This window comes from Galeopterus variegatus, unplaced genomic scaffold (genome assembly GCF_000696425.1).
Source record: "Galeopterus variegatus unplaced genomic scaffold, G_variegatus-3.0.2 Scaffold982, whole genome shotgun sequence".
NCBI lineage: Eukaryota > Metazoa > Chordata > Mammalia > Dermoptera > Cynocephalidae > Galeopterus > Galeopterus variegatus.
This window is the reverse complement of record NW_007727093.1, coordinates 732,346-751,330: the sequence shown is the minus strand read 5'-3', so window position 1 is coordinate 751,330 and position 18,985 is coordinate 732,346. Positions and strand designations below refer to the sequence as shown.

At 51.6% G+C, this 18,985-nt stretch overlaps 1 protein-coding gene across 1 annotated transcript in view; it reads left to right on the top strand.

Annotated features, from left to right (window-relative positions):
* Window positions 1-63: 63 nt before the first annotated feature.
* Window positions 64-18,985, top strand: part of CMIP (c-Maf inducing protein) — a 256,524-nt gene continuing 237,602 nt past the window's right edge. Inside the window, exon 1 of the mRNA XM_008574003.1 lies at window positions 64-370. Within this exon, the coding sequence (XP_008572225.1) occupies window positions 71-370 (300 nt within the window). The 5' untranslated portion in view covers window positions 64-70. The remainder of the gene's footprint in view (window positions 371-18,985) is intronic.

Sequence of the window (18,985 nt, the reverse complement as noted above, 5' to 3'; positions counted from 1 at the left end):
GGGGCCGCGCCGCCCCAGGAGCCCAGGACAGCCCCCTGTCCCCGCCCCGGCCCCCTCTCCCGGCGCGGCCATGGATGTGACCAGCAGCTCGGGCGGCGGCGGCGACCCTCGGCAGATCGAGGAGACCAAGCCGCTGCTGGGGGGCGACGTGTCGGCCCCCGAGGGCACGAAGATGGGCGCCGTGCCCTGCCGCCGGGCCCTTCTGCTTTGCAACGGGATGAGGTACAAACTGCTGCAGGAGGGCGACATTCAGGTGTGTGTCATCCGGCACCCGCGGACCTTTCTCAGCAAGATCCTCACCTCGAAATTCCTGAGGCGCTGGGAGCCGCACCACCTAACGCTGGCCGACAACAGCCTGGCGTCCGCCACGGTGAGTCGCTCCGCGCGGCGGCGTCCCCACGCTCCCTGGGGGCCGAGATGCGCCCCCCGGCCGCCCCCCGGCGCTGCACCTGGAGCCCAGGGCCAGTGCGGTGGTGGGGGTGCCGGGCTAAGGGGAGGACCGGGGCACCCCGCTCGTGGCTTGCGCACGGGGCTGGATTTTGGAATCTCCAGCGCAGACCGACCGGGCCGGCTCGGGAGAGACCCTTAGGATTCCGGAGATTTGGCCCACCCCAGGCGGGGTGCTTGGGGACCTTCTGCCCCCAGCTCTTGTGTTTCTGATGGCTGGGACCCTGGGGAGACCCGGGTCTGGGCCCTAAGGATGGTGGGGGTTCCCTTTCAGAAAGCCCGTGGCCCATGTGGATCTGAGCTCGAGGAGAAAACAAAAATACAACCCGAAAAATTAAAAAAAAAAAAAAAATCAAAACCTCAAACCCCCCAAACCCAAGGCATTTCCAGAAGCCCGTTGCTTTCTTTGCTCTACCCGTCCTTTATTCTTTTTCCTGCCCGGGCTGGCAGGCAAAACTGGGTGCTTCCCTTTCTGAAAATCTCATTGCACATTGGGAGGTGGGAGGGGGCAGGGGTCCGGGATTATCTCCAGACCAAGGGGGTGGTCAGGTTCTCTGTGGAAGCTGATTTGCCTAACCCTGATCCTGCATTGTCTGTGGCGTGTGTATATGTGTGTTTTGTTGCTGGAGGTTTTATTTTGATATTGTTTTTAAAATGTACGTCTAGGACTGGGTCAGCTGGGTGAGATGGAGAGGAGAAACCATTGATCTGTTTCTGAAATCAAATCTGCAAATGGTGGCCTTTTTCTTAAGTGGAGAAAGACAGCTGTGGTGGGGTCGAGGGCGGGGGAGTGGGGGTGGCGGAGCCCGAACAGGATGCTTTGTGTTTTGAAAGGACAGTTTCAAATACCGGCTGTGGCTTGGGCCTGAGCCTTGCTGTGGGGGTCCCATCCTCTTTATAGAGGTGGCGGTCTTCCTCAGAATGCACACTCCCCCCTGGGGCAACTGTGATCCTGTTTACTAAGCACAGTGGGAGGGGGCAGAATCCAAAGCCTACTCACACCTGTGCCAAGAAAACCCAGCCAGGAAGCAGGGTGTCGTTTACATGGCATGTCTCAAACGTGTAGCATGTGTAGACATTTCCCCAGCATCCATGTTCCCTTGGCAGTGTGTCACAGGCCATGACAAATGCCCCAAGGAATGGGGAGGGGGAATAGTTAGCTGAAGAATCCTAGTCCTCCAATCAGCCCTCCACCCCCACCCCGAAGCGTTGAAGCACACGAGGACTTTTATTCTGAATTTCGAGTCCAACGTGCTTAGGGCACCTATTTTCTCTTTCCTGTGGGCACGTTGGTGCAATATCTGCAAAGACTTCTTTCCCAGAGAGGTTTGCTGGGTCCCTGCCGGAGGCAGCCCAGTCCTGGTTTCAGGCTGGTGCATGTTCTTCAGTCTGTCCCCTGCCACAGGCCTCAGCGTTTGGCTTTTCGTTTGATGGAGGCAGAGAGGGCCTCCGAAAATTGGCCAGCACAGAGTGTTTCAGATTTGGGGAGGAACTGGTGACATCTGCACCTTGCTGCCTGGGATCTGGAGCCCCCAAATCTGCTTCAGAATTTTCACCTGTCTTGGGGGGCTTTATTCTTTTTCTCTGCCACCCCTCAAAATGAAGAGGAGTTAGGGAGGAAAATGGTTGAGAGGAACGATGACCTGCCGTGGGGAGGACAGGCTAAGCTCCTGCGCCCCCCTGGGAGGAGCCAGGAGTGAGTGCCCTGATGCTGATGTCCCTGATTTGGGGGAAGCCAGCTCTGGGGGCTAAAGGCCCCTGACTTAGCTGCGATTGCTCAAGAGATATGTTCAAGAGAAGAGGGAGGAGAGGAAGACAGATAAGCAGCCAGAGGCCCCTTGCCTACCTTGGCTAGCTGAGGTGGGTGGCGCCTTCGGTAGCTTGGGCCTCTCTGTAGAGCGCCTGTGATTTCCAGTACTGGGGACTGAGGGTTATCCGTGGAACAAGGTTTGTCTTGGCAGAGCCTTGCTCCGGCATTAGAAACTGTGGCAGGAGGAACTATGAAGAAGTGTCCAATGGGCTGGTACAACCCCTTCTCCACTGTTTCTTGTCACCAAGCCCTGCAGGCAGGGGGTGTCCTTAAGTCTTGCCCTTGCTCTGAGGTGGGCTCCAGTGGGGTGCATGGCTGTCCCTGCCAGAGCCTGTGAGCGTGGAGGTGGGGCTGCTGAGAGCAGGCCCGGGGGAGTGGTGGCCTCCAGGGCAGAGGTGGGGTTGGGACCTTATCCCATCATGAGACACCTGGTTGGTGTCCAGGCTCTCCGGGAAGCAAAGGAGCCCCTGTGGGGTTTCCCTGAGGCCTGGGCATTATGTAATCTGTCTGCATTTTATAGTGCAGCCCAGGCACTCTATTGAGAAATATTAGCCCAAATGAAACAAAGGTGAATTTGAGTGCAGTGCACTACAACAGAAACCCTTTGCAGCCCTGCGGCCTTGCCAGATCCCCTTGCCCAGCCTCCAGCTGCCGATACATCACGGATGTTTTGTATAGGGTCACGTCCTTTCATGAAATGTGTATCATCCATATTTTAAACCATCTACACAGCCTAACTCAGAACCATCTGGTAATTATCCGGTTAATTGTGTGGGCTTTAGGAATAAGACTCAGAGTGATTGATCTGGATTCAAACCAATAAACAAACCAAATACACTTTTTTGCCCTAATTGTGGAGTCTCTCTACGTTGATCCAATTAACTGAATTGTGAGAGATTAAGACCAGGCTTCTACGACCACAGCTGCATCAGGCTGGGATACAAACATGTGGGGGCTCCCAGGCCCACCTGGCGGTTGGCTCCAGCTGGGCACACCCCTTCGTCTGGACCTCTCTTGGTTCCCTGCTGGGAGATCCCAAGAGGGGTCTGGGTGCTGTGTGGGCTCAGCCTGGAGGCCAGGCTCCTGACACCCCTCCAGGTGGTCATAGCCCAAGGGCCAACAGCCTCGCCCCCTGGCCTGGCTGCAAACTTTGCCTTCTGTGGGGTCAGATCCGAGCTTGCCCCTTGCCTGTCTCCTGGGCCAGTTACTGATTAAATCCTTGCAGAGCCGACAGTGTGCCTGACAGGGCTTGTGACAGCCAGCCAGGTTTGATGTGCCCTGTGCTTGGAGACTTTGGATCCGGAATGCTCATAAACAAAGGAGGAAGCGCCCAGGCGATGGTGACCTGGCTGACGTGGGAGGGAACATGGGGAGGCATTGGCTCCCTCCCTGGGGGACCCAGGACCGCACCTCTCAAGGGAAGGGCCTGCCTGCCCAGCGGTGGCCTGGAGGTGGTGCCTCATTCCCCGTTTGCCTCCACATTTCCCATTCCTGGGCCTCCTTGGGCTCTTTGTGACCATGGTGTCAGTCGAAACCAACTCTCAGGAGTTCTGCAGAAGCAGCTGGGTCCAGCAAGACCAGAATCCATTTTATAATTCTCGTCCCTGGGTTGAATTTGATCACCTGCTAGACATGTTTGTTCACTAGCAGAGGCCTTTGTCTGGGCTTTGTTTCCTCTGCACCAAAGAAGTACAAATAAGCTGCTTACCTTTTATTTCATCTTACGTTTTTTTTGTTGCTTTTTTTTTTTTTTTTTTTTAACGTGGCTCACAATATCTCAGAATGGTGGGCCCAGTCGGAAAAGTCCTTTATTCATTTACCAAACTGGGTTTGGGACACTGGTGACAGTCGCCTTCTTTATTCTCAAGCCGTAATTCATCAATGGCTTGTTTTAAAATTTTCACCATTCTGCTGCTTGACTGTAATGTTTCTGGGCATCTTGTCACAGATGGTAAAAGAGAAGGCACCTTAATTCTCTTTGGTTTCTTTAGCCTAGTGCTTTCTAGGGGATGGGGGCAGCTGTCTTCTGAACTCAGACTTTGTTTAGCAAATGCTTACTAAGCACCTACTGCGTGTCGTGCTGAGCAGAGAATTACACATCCAGATGGTGTGGTTTCTACTTGAGAATTAAAATTTGGGTCCTCTAGGGTGGTCACAGTCCCGTGGGAACTCACCCATGTGCACAAACACGTTAATTTTTTTTCCACTTTTTGTCACATATGCCCTCCTCAGTGTGCCCATCCTTCCTGCCTTTGATTTATTTGATGTTTTTCATGGCAGTTAGTAAACACAAAGAATTTTTTTTTCTTTTGATGCCATTTGTCATAGGAAAATTTGGGGGTATATCAAATTTGTTTCCTAGACAACTTGTCTGATGGGAGATGGTGGAGGGTAGGGATGGAGACAGGAGAAAAAAGTCAAAATTCTCTGTAAACAGCCAACATGGTCTGCCTCCCCCACGCTGAAATAAATAGGTGCCTTTTAAGGAGGGAGTAAGTTTTGATGCTGCCATTTGCCTGGTATAACCGAATTCCTTTTCTGGCCGTGGCAGCATTGTGCCAGTCCAGGTAGAAGGTGTTGTACTGTGCCTGCTGTATTTTCCTACTGGCCTGTGATGCAGGTGGCTGTGCTGCTGCCTTGGGCTCCTTGGCTCACAGGTGGCTTGTGTGCAGTCCATGCCTGCTCCTCAGCACCTCACCTGGCAGTGGGAGTGGGCATTTCTGGGGCACTGTCTCGGACAAGGCTGAGGGGGAGCCTGGCAGCTGTGTTGTCCTAAAAGCAAAGACTGACTCTTCCTAAGGGTACCCACTTGGTGTTCTGTTGGAATGGATATTTGAGATGGTCGACTGATGCCTATGATTAAAGAGCACAGGGCATCCCACTATGGGGCAGAATAAACTTGGATTTTGCCATCACATGGCACTGGGTCTGGATTCTGAGGTTACAACTTCCTGGCTGTGTGACTTTTGGCACATTGCTTTCCTGGCTGGGCCTTGTTTTTCCTCTATCCATAGGGTGGATAATCGTACCTCATTTATAGTGTTGCTGTGAGGATTGGAGATAATTCAGATAAGCACCTACCAGGACAGCCAACACATAGTGGGGATGTGACGAGTGATCAATTCCTGTTTTCTAATTGCTCTGAAAGAGCTTCATGAAATTCTGTATGAATGGAAGGGATTATTGGTATTAAAAATGGGCAGTCTCTAGAGAAAAGTCTCCTGAGACCAACAATGCGTTTGGGAAGGTTAGGGGTGTTTAGCAGATCCGGAATGCATGAAGGCAGTGAAATTGTAGCAAGTGGTTTAAGAAAAATTCTTCAGTCTTCAGGGGGCACAGTATAGTTTCTTTAAAAAAAAAAAATTGGGGGGGAGAATTTTTGAAAATTGAAACGATCATGCACACATCAAATAAGTTCTAATAGTACAAGGCATGTTATGAAAAATGGAAGCTTCTCTCTTACCCCACACCTCCCGAGCCCCTAGTTCCCCTCCTTGGAGGCAAACACTGTCACCCATTTCTTGTGTACTTTTGCTGACCATTCTGGACACGTACTTACATTTCTGTGCCATTATTGTTCAGTGGACAGTATATTTTGGAGATCATTCTAGATCCATGCATACACAGCTGCCTTGTTCTTTTTCACAGCTGTGTAGTGTTCCATTATAGAGGTGTACCATAATAATGTAGGTAGCCATCCCCTATTGACGGACATTTAGGTTAGTCCCAATCTTTTGCCATTTCAGAGAAGACACTTTCCATTTTTATTCAGTGGAGTTGTCACCGACCAGGGAGACCCCTTGGAGAGTCTGGCCACTTGGGCCCCCCAGGAGATGAATGAACACAGGTGAACAGGGGGCTCTGACAAAGACATGCTGGCTTCTACCCTGTGGAAAAGGGTCTGAGCAACTCCACTTGAGGGCATCGTTTTTTGTCCCCAGACTTCCTGCTTTCCTCAGGATGGAAGTCAGGCTGCCTGGTCCCATGGTAGAGAAAGGGAGGAAGTGAGAATTTCTCTTCCTCGTTCCTGGCCCTGGTGATCAGGCACCCAGTGTATTCAGCAGGCGCCAAGGGAGGCTGTGTGCATTTTGGAAGGAAGCTTCACTTAAATCAGCAGAGCCCTAACCAAAGGGTGACGGACCGTGTGCATGGCGTGTGTGCGTGCGCGTGTGCCTCTGTGCGGGGGAGGTGTCTGCTGTGTGTATTGAGGCAAAGGGGCTCCCAGAGGAAATATTTCTGATGCTGGCATTGGTTCCTGTCTTCAGTAGCCATGTCTTTACCCCCATCACATGTGAAGCGTTTATACCACTGTTTGGGGTGTGCAATGAAGACAGGTAGGCCCAGCGGAGAGGTGTAGCGAGGACATAGAGCTCAAACCTTGTCTCTGCTCCTTCCCTGTTGGTGACCTTGGGGAGGTCACAGAACCTCTGTCCTTATCTGTAAACTGAGGATTATAGAGACTTTCTCTTAGGATTGATGTCAGTGTTACACAAGGTGAGGAATGGCAATTCATTCATGCATTCGTGCAGCAGATAAATATCACTGTTCTAGGCACTTAGAAGAAAAAAAGACGCTGCCCTAGTGGAACCTACGTTGGTGGGGGTGGGTGCAGACAGCAAACAATGTAAACAGGCAGGTCAGTGTAAACTCTGGAGTCTGGCTTCAGGAGAAAGCAAAGGAGGTGTGGGGGTGGGGACCTGGAGCCTGCTGCTTTGTACAAGGTGGTCAGGAAAGGAGGTGATACCTGGGGAAGAGCATTCGGATAGAGGAAACGGCAAGCACAAAGTCTCTGAGGCTGATTTTGTGCTTAGAAATCACCCAGTCGAGTGTCTGGTGCCATGGAATGTTCTGTAACCCTCAGTTTTCTTCCCCCTGCTCTCCAGGAGCTGTTGTCTGTTAAAAAAAATTGATGGGCACCTGGAATGTGCTCGGTGCTGGGCACACAGGCAGCTCCTTGCCCAGCAGTACTTCCATTCTAGTGCTTCTGCAGTGTATCTTTTTCCTTTAAAAAAAAAACAAAAAACCCTGGCTTTATCGTAATAAACGTGAAGAATAGCTTTGTAGCTGTGCTTTAAGAGACTGGTGAATTACAAAGCCCAGCAACACTTTTACAAACTGGCTTTCTTTGTCTATAACTAGCTTCCAAGGAACCTAGGCTCTAGAATCCTCTAATTCACCTCTGGCTTTTTGCCAGTGGGGAAGGGGTGAGGGGAAGTGTGTTGCCCAAAGACCCTTACAGAGGACTCGGCGGCCCGGCTGGGATTCAAACCCAGACTTTTGCCTTCCAGCATCTTCCTTTGTTCATGGCTCTACTGCTTTCAAGCTGCTAATAGAAATGATACGATCGAGAAAGCAACTAAATCGCTTAGGCTGGGTGAACTCTCTTTGCTGGGAAGCAGATGAGCTGGAGTCTCCTGTCCCCAGGTGGGTGGATGTATAGGAATCAGGCGGGGAAGCAGATGCTTCCTGGGGCTGGGCTGGCTGGGTCCAGCTCAGGTGGGATCATCAGGAGAGGGAAGGCAGCACCGGAATTTCTAGCTTCCTTGGGTGTCCTGTGCCAGTTTCAAGCTCCATAGAGGACCACAGTAGCTGAAAACAGGAGCACACAGTCTGGGCAAACCCAGGCCTGGCTTCCCTGCCTCCCATTTGGTTCCCTGTCTAGCCCAGGTGAATGTGATCACCAGCACATGTACCAGTTTGAAGCTCAGCAGGGAAGTGGAGCCATCGGTGTGGAAGGGGCTGTGTGTGAGCCAGGGTGGGCTAGCTGCTGTAACAGACAGCCCCCACATCTGGGTGGCTTCATTCTGCACAATTTACTTATGGCTCACATCACAGTCCAATCAGGGGTCTCTAGAGGGCTCCACCCACTTGGTTGTGTGGGTACCTGGGATCCTTTGTCTTGTTAGAGCTCTGCCCTCCTCCAGGTCCTCCATTGAGGGGATGTGGAAGGAGAGCAGGGACCACAGCTGAGCGATTTGTAGGTTTGGCCTCTCCGTTGGCCAGAACTCAGACATGTGGCCACACCAAGTGCAGGTGAGGGTGGGAAACATGGTTCAGATGTGTGTCCAGGAGGGGGCCGGCCCGGTGGCGCACTGCTATAGTGAGCCGCTTGCGAGCGTGGTGGCGCTCCCGCCGAGGGTTTGGATCCCACATACAGACCGGTTCCCGCTCGCTGGCTGAGCGAGGCGCGGGAGCGACACCGAGGGTTGCGATCCCGTTGCCGGTCCCGGTCCGGTACGGGGGCAACACTGAGGGTTGCGATCCGTTGCCGGACACGGAAAAAAGACAAAAAAAAAAAAAACAAAAAAAAAACAGGTGTGTGTCCAGGAGGAAGAGGAGACCATGGAAGTCAAGACTACTCCCACCCCTGGGACCTTGGGACACAGCAGTGGGGCTTGAGGTTCCTGAGGCACCAATGCAGACCTGCTTCCCTGGGAAGGAAATTCAAGTGACATGGTCACTTCTAGTTCCTGGGTTTGAGGTTGGTGGCAGGTTGGGACTGTTTTGCAGTCTTCTCTCATGAGGAATAAAGTCGGGTAAGCAAACCTATTGTAAAAGATGGAACAGTGTGTTCATGAGTACAACATACATTGTATACTGACTGTGTTCCAGGTAGGGTGCTCATTTAATTTTCACAACAATCCTGTCCTGTGGGGTAGGTACTAATATTCTCATTTTACAGATGCTATAATGGAGACTCAGATGAGGAGTCAAACTGGGGGGAGGTAGAGTTGGGAGTCACAGCCAGGTCTGACCCCTGCTTGCTTGTGTGTGTTCATGGATGTATGTGCATCTGTTGGATATGCATACTGTTATTTCAGCCTCTTGTGGGAACATCTTACTTGGAAATAAGTGGGCTTATCAGTTTAGTGTTTGCCAACGTTTGGCAGGCATTCCTTTGTGAATTTGTCAAGTGAGTTCAGGGAACTGGTGTTGGAAAGTGAATGCCAAGTATTTGTAAAGGGTAAGCATCAGGTTCTAAGTTTATAATTTGAGTGCCAGATACTATGTGCGCGCTCCCAGGTACTATGCTTGAAAAGTGCATGCTCCCAGGTACTATGTGTGCAAAGTGAGTATTCCCAGGTATTGTGCTTGCAAAGTGAGTGCATTCCGGTGCTGTGCTTGCAAAGTGTGTGCACCCAGCTACTGTGCTTGCAAAGTGACTGCTCCCAGCTGCAGTGTGTGCAAAGTTAGTGCTCCTAGGTACTGCATGTACAAAGTGAGTGCCCCTAGCCACTGTGCGTGCAAAATAAGTGCTGTCAGGTACTGTGCTTGCAAAGTGAGTGCTCCCAGGACTATGTGTGCAAAGTCAGACATAATCTTCCCTCCCAAAGGGCTCACAGTTAAATGGGCGTGTACTACAAATTACGATACACGGTAGAGCAAAGCACGCATCCTCAGAGAGGTTTATGCCTTGTCCTGCTGTTTGGAGGGAGGAAGAAATGTTGTCATGGGGGCGTATGCTTTCAGGAAGGACTTTATAGGAAAGACACATCTGGGTGGACAGAAGATTGAGACTGGTGGAGATGGGGGTGGTGGGTTGGGATGGTAATGGGTAGAGGAGCCGCGAGCAAAGGGCCAGGGACCAGAGTGGCCAGGGCACATACTAGCAGGTCTGTGCGATTCTTGAGTGTTGGACATCATAAGTGAGTATAGCAGCTAGAGATGGACGTAGGGTCACCTCCTGGAGTGGCGTCTGCCAGCGCAGGGTGGGTAATGCTGGATTCACCAGTGCATGTTGGAGCAGGGAGGGCCCTGATCACGACTTTGTGGGGCATGTGGTGGTTTATGATGCGGAGAGACTGAGGACTGGCTAGCCAGCTGGAGCCTGGGATGCCACTGAATGGAAGCTTCAGGAGTACAGGGATCACTGAGTTACCAGGGCCAGGGGGTTAGTCACAGTAGTGACCATACAGCGACCACTCACATGTAACTAGTGTTTCATTTTTGCAGGCACTGTGCTAGGTGTGTTACGTTGGTGATCCCTACAACCCAGTAAGATACTGTTACTCTCTCCATTTCATAGGTGGGGAAACCGAGAGTGCCTCTCGGCAGACATTCTTTGGTTGAATGAAAGGAGGAGTGAATGAAGCAATGGGGCTACGTAGCTGCCTAGTTGGGAGGCCCCTCCTGTGAAAGGGGAGCCGGCCATAGAGAGGGAAGAGCATGCTCAGATCTCCACCCGTCCCCTTCCTGGTCCATGCTGCACCACTCCCCACCTCTAGGGCTGCTCTTGAGACCAAATTGAAAGGGGAGCCGGCCATAGAGAGGGAAGAGCATGCTCAGATCTCCACCCGTCCCCTTCCTTGTGTCCATGCTGCACCACTCCCCACCTCTAGGGCTGCTCTTGAGACCAAAGGAAGGTGTGCATATAGCGTACCTATCACGTTGCCCAGAACATGATGTGCACAGCCAGGCTCAGTGTGGACACAGGCCCAAGGATCCCTGGCTTGCCGCCATGGCCTGGGAGTATCACAGCAATGGTGCCAGGCTGGGGCTTGGCCTGCTGAGCCCCTGGTGGGCTTTCCACCACTGACCTCTGCTACTTTCCAAATCCCAGACCCGAAACCTCCACACCGTGTTGACTCACAGGGCTCCCTTTCTCAAACTTTCCCTTCCTGGAGTCCTGGTGGGAAGGCCCAGCCCAGCCCTGGGCTCTTGGGATGGTGGTCCCATTGGGCTATGGCCCGGAACCATGGGACAGTTGGGCACCTTCCTGATGACATAGGAGTGGTGCTGTGCTCTGTGTCTGTAGCGGAGTAAGTGCAGCAGGCAGTGGGGGCGGCAGGGCGGGGCTGCCCTGCTGGAAAGGGGAACAGGGACTTGTTGACATCTGCGTTGCTCCAGTTGGTTCGTGTTTCACGACCCTGTGACTGAGGCTTGCTTCAGGGGAGGGAAAATGAAAGAGCTCGAGCCATCCCAGCAGGGCCAGACAGAGCCCAAAGCCAAATGGTATGTGTCCAAGATGGAGTGGATGGTGACCGCAGGATAATCATGATAATTTCCTCCAGCCACTCTGAGTCCCTTAGATGTGTTTGTGCATGTAATCCTCACAAAAGCCCCGTGGGGCAAGAGGGAAGACTGAGACCCGAAAGCTGAAGGTTGCACAGCTGGAACCCAAGCCACCTACCTCCAAGCCAGTGGCCCCCAGATGCCACGATGACTCCTTGGTGGGGCTCGAGCACAGAAACCTTGGCAGTAAGGGCTGAATCACCAGCAGGGCCCAGTAGCAACAGCTAACACTTATACAGCACTTACTGTATGGCAGGCACCATTCTGAGCCCTTCACATAAATGAGCTCTCATTTAGTCTCATGATGCCCCTGTGAGGTGGTACTGTCGTTGTCCCCAGTTTACAGATGAGCAAACTGAGGCCTAGAGAGGTGAGGTCGCTACTCACCCAGCTTACAGTGGCCGAGCCAGGATTTGAACGCAGGCTGTCTGGCTCCATGGGGTAACTGCATGGGCCCTAAAGCCCTGGCCAGAGAGCAGGGCTTTAGGGCCCATGGGCAGAGTGTCAGAAAGTCTCATAGTAGTCAGGGCTGGCTTGTGCTGAGAGGAGGGCCTTGCAGAAGAGAGAACATGTGCACAGAGCAGAGGGTGTCACCCTAGATGGGCTGAGTCCTCCCAGGAGCGTCCAGGGCTCCAGCATCACGTAGTTTAGCCAGCTTCCTGCAGACCCGTCTCTGGAATAGCAGTAGTGGGGGTCTTTTTGCCCACCCCTTATTGATCGTGGGATAGTCAGCTCAGCCTCTCGGAGCCTCAGTTTCCTCACTGAGATGGCCTGATCATGATGGGCTGCAATGTCAGAGCCAGCTGTGATGGCTTGACCATGGTGAGCATGAAGTCCAAAGTCCATGGGGAGCGAGCTGCCCCGTCTGCCTGCCATCCAGCCTTAGCTCTCACTCTCCCAAGCCTGCAAGCTTTAGCATGCACCTCTTCTTTCTGCTTGGAACACCCGTCCCTGTCTCGGTGGCCTTTAAGGGCCCCTTTTTCCCTGGGTGGAGTGAGGGCTCACTCCCCTGCAGCTGGGCAGCCCAGGGGAGCCTCTTTGCCAGTCCATCTTCTCTACTAGCCGTTCACCTCCCCACTTGTGAAAACAAAACGAAAATGATCACATAGAGATGATGACGATCTCGTAAAACAAAGAAGGGAAAAAATTCTCCCAGGATCCCAGCACCCAGAAATCACCCATATTTATGTTTTAGGGGGCTGGCCTGGTAGCTCAGTTGGTTAGAGCTCAGCCTTGTAACACCAAGGTCAAGGGTTCGGTTCCCCATACTGGCCAGCCACTAAAACAAAACAAAACAAAAAACGTTTTGGGGGGCCGGCCCAGTGGCGCACTGGATAGTGTGCCGCTTGGGAGTGCGGCGGCGCTCCCACCGAGGGTTCGGATCCCATGTGGAGACCGGTTCCCGCTCACTGGCTGAGCGCGGTGCGGGCGCAACACCGAGGGTTGCGATCCCGTTGCCGGTCCCCGGTATGGGCCTGACACCAAGGGTTGCGATCCCATTACCGGTCAGTAAAAAAGACAAAAAGGAAAAAAAAAATGTTTTGGGGTCAAGCCATCTACTCTTCTTTCCTGGATGAGTGCATGTGACACGTGTGTGCAGGGAGTTGGATTGAGTCTTGCTCATCTTGGGGTGTCTAACAGGAAGTCCCCTTTACTGTGCACTCACTACCTGCTGAGCGGGTGTTATACATGGTTTTGAGGTGTCTCAAGTTTGACACTATTCGTGTCAGGGTGCGGGTCATTGTCTGTGGTGGGGCGGGGTGATCCTAAGCCTTGTGGGATGTTGAGCAGCGTCCCTGGCCTCCACCCGTGGGATGTGAGTGCACTGTTCCCCGTGGTTGTAACAGCCAAAAATGTCAGCAGGCATTGCCATTTGTCCTGTGGGACAGCGTCACCCCTGGTTGAGAACCACTGTTTTCACTCATTATTATAGTCACACCCACCCATAAGGTCTCACTTTCTGGAGCAGGCACTGGCTGCCCAGGCCGCTGGGAGCTCCTGCCCCACCCTGCAGTCACCTTGTTTCTTCAGAACTGGCCCAGAGGGTTCTTGAAGAACCGTGTGGGGGATGGAGGTGCCCCCTTCCTTGTGTCTGGCGTGGTGTGTGGCCAAGAGCCAGGTGGGCCTCGGCACCCCCAGAAGGAAGTCCTGGCTGGCCAGGGTATTAGCAAGCTGCCCCCCAGCTTTGATCCCTCTGACTGACCCCCCTGCCGTCCCTGCCTTTGCCCTGATGACTCAGGACTTCAGTGATCTGGGTTGTTGAAAAGAGGAATTGCACTGTGCCAATAAAAAAAAGAGGGGGAAAAATTAACCTGAGAAAGTTGTGGTGAAAGGAAATAATTTCGAAACCTGCTTCTTGCATCCTGTCTGAATTGAAGCAGGTTTTTTGGGGCAGTGGGGGTACGGAGGAGAGGGAATGGGCTGGGGTGGGTAATCTGGCTACTTGGCTCTTCTAAAAAGGTCTTCATTCGCTTGACCCCATGCCCCAGCAAAGGGCGTGCTGTGGGTCCCTCTGCTTTTCGGAGCTAATTAAATCACATCACCAGAAAATATAAAAAGGAAGGTTCTGGAGTTGTGTGTGGGTCCTGCCTGCAGGCTTGGTGAAGAGGCCAGAGACTGTTGCAAAGAGGAGCTGTCTGGGGGTGCTTTGAATGCCCCCAGTGGTAAGTAGAGGCTCTCTGGGATGATGCGGCCCTCGTCGGGGGCACGGCCAGGTGAGTCGAGCCTGGCTGGATCTTAGCTCCTACCGGCCCCCGGCTGGGTGTTCCTGCGTAGGACTACCCTGTCCAGCCATTCAGGTTAGCCTTGCTGCAAAGGGTCTGCCTTGCAGATTGGGGAGCAGGAAATACCCTGTCCCCGCTTTGAAACCCGAATGTGGTTTCTCATTTATGGGCTGGGGAAGGTGGAGGTGTTAAAGACCCTGCCTGTCCAGGTCAATCCTCCCCTAAAAGGGGACACGCACTGGGGAAGGTGATTAAGAGTGCTGGCCTGTTTTTCTGGATTCAGACGTTTCACATTAGGCCACTTAACCAATGATGTGATCCAGTTTCCAGTTTCCTCATCTGTAAGCTGGGAATAAGAGTAGCCGCCTCTCCAGGTCATCCTGAGAATAAAGGAGAATATGTGAAAGGTGCTTAGTAGGGTGCGGGCATATAGTAAGTGCTCAATAAATGTTTGTTACCGCCATCATCACCATCATCATCATCATCATCATCATCGTCATCATCATCACTATCACTATCACTGCTGCTTCTGCCCGTGGTAGAATTGCCCACCTATGTAGGTGCCTGCTTCCTACAGGATTATGGACTCGAAGGCAGGGATTGGGTCCATTCATCCAGGAGTACCCAATGTCAGTACAGGTCTTCCAATGAATATAGTTGCTTGATGCGTCACCTCAGGGACCCAGGCTGTAAAGAGACAGAAAAGTCTCACAGTTTTCTTGGAAACTCCCATCCTGTCTGGTGACTTTGGAGTCAAGGAAGGCTCCTTTAGGGTGTGTCTGTGGACTCCATACTCTGACCCCAGACACCAGAATCTGGAATGGGTCCTCAGCCTCTGTCCTAACCCCAGCCACCAAGTCCCCAACTTGAGCAAGATAGAAACCTGCCCTTGGTAGGATTAAGATATTGTTGGTGGTTTTCACCTCAGCTTTCAGCAGCAGTGCTTGGGAAATGAGATTTTGATCTTGGAAAATATGATTTAAAAACAGAATTGAAAGTTGCTTTTATTTTCTAAACGATATTGCCCCTGACACATGCCCTGGATCTGAATGGTGGCCTCCGGTGTGAGCATACCAATGTGGAAACCACTCAAGCGCTTCCATGGGCAGGCTTTCCACCTCTGACCCCCCACTTAGGTCTGCAATGACCAGAGCACCTGCTCTAGATAGACCCCAGGAAGCTGCCCTCTTGGGGCAGCTCACTGCGTCGTCTTGGCCTTGCTCACACTGTCAGGAGGTGACCCTGTCTACCCTGCTGCCAGGTGGAGGGGGCTGCTTCCTCTGAGGCCTGCTGAGCCCCTTTTTTTTTTTTTTTCTTTTTTTTTTTTTTTCTTTTTTTTTTTTTTTCTTTTTTTTTTTTTTTCTTTTTTTTTTTTTTTCTTTTTTTTTTTTTTTCTTTTTTTTTTTTTTTCTTTTTTTTTTTTTTTCTTTTTTTTTTTTTTTCTTTTTTTTTTTTTTTCTTTTTTTTTTTTTTTCTTTTTTTTTTTTTTTCTTTTTTTTTTTTTTTGTCTTTTTTTTTTGGGACCGGTAATGGGATCGCAACCCTTGGTGTCGCGCCCACACCGCGCTCAACCAGTGAGCGGACCGGTCTCTATATGGGATCCGAACCCTCGGCGGGAGCGCCGCCGCACTCTACCGAGTGCGCCGCTGGGCCGGCCCAAACCACTTTTGAATGCTGCAGACCAAACCCGTTGGCCACAGTGGCTTCGTGGAGCTCCTAAGTCTGGCCTTTTGGCCACATCCCACTGTTCCCTTCTCAGTGGAGGAGGGAAATTCCTTTCCTTCTGGGACCCTGAGTCTCCACTAGGCCCCACCATGGAGCCTTCTAAGAGTGGGGGCTGCCTCCCCTTCCCACCCCCACCCCCACAGGGTTAATACAGGGTCCCGTGCACCTTCTTGTGCTTCCGGCCCCCTGTTCCATTCTGGAATCCCCCCCTCCATTCTTATCTGTGCACGCAGGACCTGCACCGCGTGGCCTTCATCCTTGTGCTCCCAAGCCCCCCGGCTTCTGGGTGGGTCTGGCCAGTGGAGAGCCTGGATGGGGGAAGGGAGAGAGGGGTGGGACTGTGCATCCTCTCAGCTCTTTTCCTTCGGGGTGCAATGGGTGGGCAGTGCCTCCCAACCGTGTCTCCTGTGCCGCGTCACCCCCTGCCCTGGGCTCTGTAGCTGTTCCTCCCTCTCGTGCCATTGGGCCTCTGGGCAGAAATGCATGGGTGGGAGTGGGGTGACCAGTCAGTCATCCTGGTGTGCTCAGGACTGTCCTGGGGTTTTGCACTGAAAGTCCTGTGTCCCCAGAAACCCCTTAGTCCCAGGCAAACTGGGACAGTTGGTGACCTGAGGTAGAAAAACCATCTCTTGTGCCTACCCTATGCTCTGCCCACACCTCAGCGTATTGTCCTTTTGTTAAAATTTCCTAAAATCACAGCATTTTGTGTCTGCCATCTGTTTTCTCCCAGGACCCTGGCTGCTACGCCAGGATCTTGAGGAGGAGGTTGCTGTCTCCCGGGCCTCTTCCCTTTAGAATTGGTAGTAACCAAATGGGCACATTGCTGAACGTGGGAAAGAAATGAATCTCTTGCACTTGGGCTCTTTTCTGGAAATTTGCCCCGTCAGAGAAAACTGGCAGTGGTGGTGATGATGGCCGTGGCCCTTTATTTGCCCACTTGCTGTGGGCTTGCTGTTAAGAATTTTGACCGTGCATGATTGTGTTTAATCATGATGACAATCCTACGAGGATTTTCTAGGATGGGGGAAACTGAGGCTTAGTGAGGTTAAACGATTTGCTAAGGCTCAGCGTGGGCGAGAGGTCCAGCCAGGATGTGAGCCCAGATGGAGCTCTCTATGAGGTTACCTCTCTTAGTGATGAGGTGTTTTACACCAGGGCCATGCCAGACGAGACCCACGCTTTGCAGCTTCTGGATTGAGTCGGGTGTGCTGTTGTGTGTGCAGGCAGTGGATGTGATGTTTTCCACCTCTTCCCACGTGGCAGGGCTGTGTGCATGGAACTCGTGGGACTGGTGGGGCGGCCCGTGTTGGCTTGGCCTAATTCAGCTGTGGCCCATGTTGGAAAATGTTAGTCTGTTTTTCCTTTTCCATTTGTCCTTCCCTCCCCGTTTTATTTTTGTAAACAGAATCAGAGCTGGACAGAGTTGGAAGAGAACCTATAGGCCATCTAGCTCTGGGACGGCAAACACAGCGCACTTTCCTTTTCCATTTGTCCTTCCCTCCCCGTTTTATTTTTGTAAACAGAATCAGAGCTGGACGGAGTTGGAAGAGAACCTATAGGCCATCTAGCTCTGGGACGGCAAACACAGCGCACGACACATGTGCCACCACTCCTCACCACCTTGCCCACGGTAGACATTTCTAGTCAGTGCTGGCATAATCCACCTTCCCAGTGAGCCCAGAGACTCTGGCTGCTGCTCATCAACTGTTGTTGGCGTGTACCGTGAAACATGTTTGTCGTTTCCAATTCTGTCCAGCCTCTCCCACTGGATAGATGCCCTGAGTAGTTGAGTGACCCTCAAGAGGACCACTGGGGTTGTGAAGCCTTCTCCACAGCAGGATGCTTGCTATTAAGAGATGACTTTGGGTTAAAAGTCTGACATCTAAACAAAGTGTGATGTGGAGGGAAAGACCTGGATTTTGCATAGCAGTGCATGGATCTGGGTTCAAAGTCCAGTTCTGCTTCTTACTGGTTGTAACTTGGGCAGATCATATGACTTCTGTGAGCATCGTCTGTGAAGCTGGGAATTACAGTCCCTACATCCCAGGATTGTGAGGAATAAATGACGTGGTGTATGTTCAGCGTTCAGCAGATATTTACCAAGTGCCTAGTGTGCGCCGGGCACTGTTCTGGGCACTTCCTGTGGAGGGGAGCTGTGTGGATGGAGTCCCTGCCCTCCTGGAGCTTGGCTGCCCTCAAAGAGGAGGCTACTTTTCTTCCACTTCCCTTCTTGGATCTTTTTTCCTTCTTGGAGAGGCAACTGGAACAGCATTGTTTTCAGTCTTTGAACTTCTCTTCTGTCATATACACAAAATGTGGCCCAGTTATGTTTCATATGACTTACTTTGGGAAGTGATTTATTTTTTCTTACTTTCCTGGTCTCATTTTCATCTTATATTGGGGGGCATGGTCAGTGAGTCTGTCAGTCTCAAAAACTTGAAATGACAGAATCTTCCCGACTGAATGAATATTCTGAGACAATGGGTCTGTACTCCTTTTGAAAATTTGCTGAAAGCTATAGATCCTTCTGCTTCAATTGTAAGATGACGGACTTATAAAATGTAGCACCTATGCATTTTTTAGCATCTGTAGTATAGGTACTCTTAGGGATTCACAGATAACCATTCCTCCCTCGGTTTTAAACCAGTGTGGGGGGCCTATGATGCTTCGCCAGTAGGAAGCAACTTTGCACAGAGGTAAACAAGCAAGTGATAAAAAAAAGTTTTATTATGTATGAAAGATCAAGGTTTTTATTCAGAGTTCTACTCCTTTGGCTGAGGAAATGAGGTTTGTCTGCACAGCATTTCTGTACTTGCTTGAGCTGTGTTTAGTCTTCTTGGTTATGGTGAAATATTTCTTCTTTTATCCCAGTCTGGAGTTTCAAGGTTGACACTTCTTGCCTCTAAAATATTTATTTTAAGATTTAGAACAGTTCTTCCCTCATTGATAAGGCAGAGCTCATCACTGAAGATGCCTGTGGTCAAGTGCGAGGGCCATTCCTCTGGAATCAGGCAGATGGTGGGCCAGCTCTCAGCTCTGCCCCAACACATGGTGTGACCGTGGGCTACCTCACCTCTCTGATCTGTGAAGCAGAGGGACACAATGACCACAAATTCTTGATGGCCAAGGATTAAAGAAGAAATATTTCACCATAACCAAGAAGACTAAACACAGCTCAAGCAAGTACAGAAAATGCTGTGCAGACAAACCTCATTTCCTCAGCCAAAGGAGTAGAACTCTGAATAAAAACCTTGATCTTTCATACATA